Raw genomic sequence first — 1,654 nt, forward strand, 5'->3', positions numbered from 1 at the left:
TGAAGGATGGGATCCGAAGAGCAGATGGAAGCACTCTTCCTAGAGAAACACAGAAACTGCATCCGTGATCCGGAAATGTGGACAGGATGCATGCTGATATTTGGTTGGTATGGCCAAATGCATAGAGTTCACAAGGTGTCATCATGATGACTCCATTTATCTCTGTGAAATAAGTGGTAAGCACATTTGCTGAGAAAGGGGAAGAACACAGAAGATTCAGTGGCAGAAACAGTTCCAGTGGGGGTTGGGTGAAGAAGATCATGCAGGAGGACTTCCTGGCAGCAGAGTAGGTTCCTTTAGATGGGAAGGGAGACTCAGGGGAGTCTTTAACAGAAAATGGAAGAGGAAAGAAACCATAGGCAAAGAACTTGGTTCAATCTAAACCAGTAAGTTTGGTTCTGAATAACCATCCCCATGAATTTTACCATGCCATTACTGCTTTTCCTTCCTGGTTTTGCAGTGAGTAGAGAGTGCTGAAAATATCAGGCATTCTTATGAGAAAGTCCAAAGTGCCAGCTAACTCTTCTGTTTAATTTATAAATATGAACATCAGCCTCCCCCATGATTGCCTTTCTGGGACTTGCTGCTCAGTAATTGTGAGATATAGGTGGGTGTAGAGAAAAAGGATAGGATAATGTGGCCTGAGTTGAATGTGCATCACTGCTTCAGATCACTGATTCTTGTTTACTTAGTTTCATGAGTGTTGATGTGTAAGAGTTAAGATGAACACGGTTTCCTAAGGAGCAAAATATATTCTTAAACAAACCTTTTTTTTTTTTAAAGGCCATTGCTAATAGTTAAAGATAATTGAGAAGGCATGAATGATGGGATCCAAAGAGCAGGTGGAAGCACCATCTTCATAGAGGAGTCCAAAAGTTAATAATTAATTAACAGCTAAATTATTAACATTAAACTAACAGGTAAAGAGTCAAAAAGCAAACCAAGTGTGAGCCACCCTAGGGCATCATCTGCTGCTCTCTAAAGGTGTTCATTGTGATAAGCATATGGTACTCAAGCAGATCACTTAGTAAAGCACTCTGGGAGCAATGCCTGATCTTACAGTGCTGGGTTTGGAGGTATCAGACATGGCCTTGCTGGACAGTGTGTATTTCTCAGACTTAGCTCTTGTTTTCCTGATCCCTTTGAACCATTTCCCATATTGCTCCCGGACCTGCAGAGGCAAATACGCTCTGGATCAGCTCACTGAGAGGAGTGAGGATAGGAAGACTGCTGGGTGGGAGCTGGGCAGTGGTACCTGCTGGCTGAGGAGGCAGTACACCAAGAAGATGAAGAAGCCCTGCAGGCTGTTGATGATGGTGAAGAGGTAAGCCATGACATGGGCAGCTGGACCCACCTGCAGGATGCCCAGGCACCAGGTGCAGCCCAGGATGAGGAGCTGAGCTGTGGTTTTAAATGTCAGCATCCTGGGTTGGACGAGAAAGGTGGCTCATGATGTACCCGGGGCAACACAATGACAACCATTCTCTTCTCTACCCTATGGATTCTCCTTTCTTTCCCTGTTGGTGATGAGTTCTCATACTGACTTGTGATCTGCTTTGATATTTACCGTCTATGATTCCCTAGAGGAAAAAAAATGCCACGAGGGACCTGGGTGGAGTTTTGATTCGGATTGAGGAAGATAGGGATACTTCAT

At 44.3% G+C, this 1,654-nt stretch overlaps 1 protein-coding gene across 1 annotated transcript; it reads right to left on the bottom strand.

Annotated features, from left to right (window-relative positions):
* Positions 1–998: 998 nt before the first annotated feature.
* On the bottom strand, positions 999–1,384 carry LOC118005921 (adhesion G protein-coupled receptor E2-like). The gene is made up of 2 exons (XM_034998317.1): positions 1,256–1,384; positions 999–1,171 (listed from the first exon to the last, which is right to left on the bottom strand). Exons 1-2 carry the CDS (start codon positions 1,331–1,333, stop codon positions 1,025–1,027), a joined length of 225 nt encoding a protein of 74 aa, XP_034854208.1. The 5' UTR covers positions 1,334–1,384; the 3' UTR covers positions 999–1,024.
* Positions 1,385–1,654: the final 270 nt, after the last annotated feature.

This window comes from Mirounga leonina, unplaced genomic scaffold, assembly GCF_011800145.1.
Source record: "Mirounga leonina isolate KUSES-001 unplaced genomic scaffold, KU_Mleo_1.0 Mir_94, whole genome shotgun sequence".
In the NCBI taxonomy this organism is placed as follows: Eukaryota; Metazoa; Chordata; class Mammalia; order Carnivora; family Phocidae; genus Mirounga; species Mirounga leonina.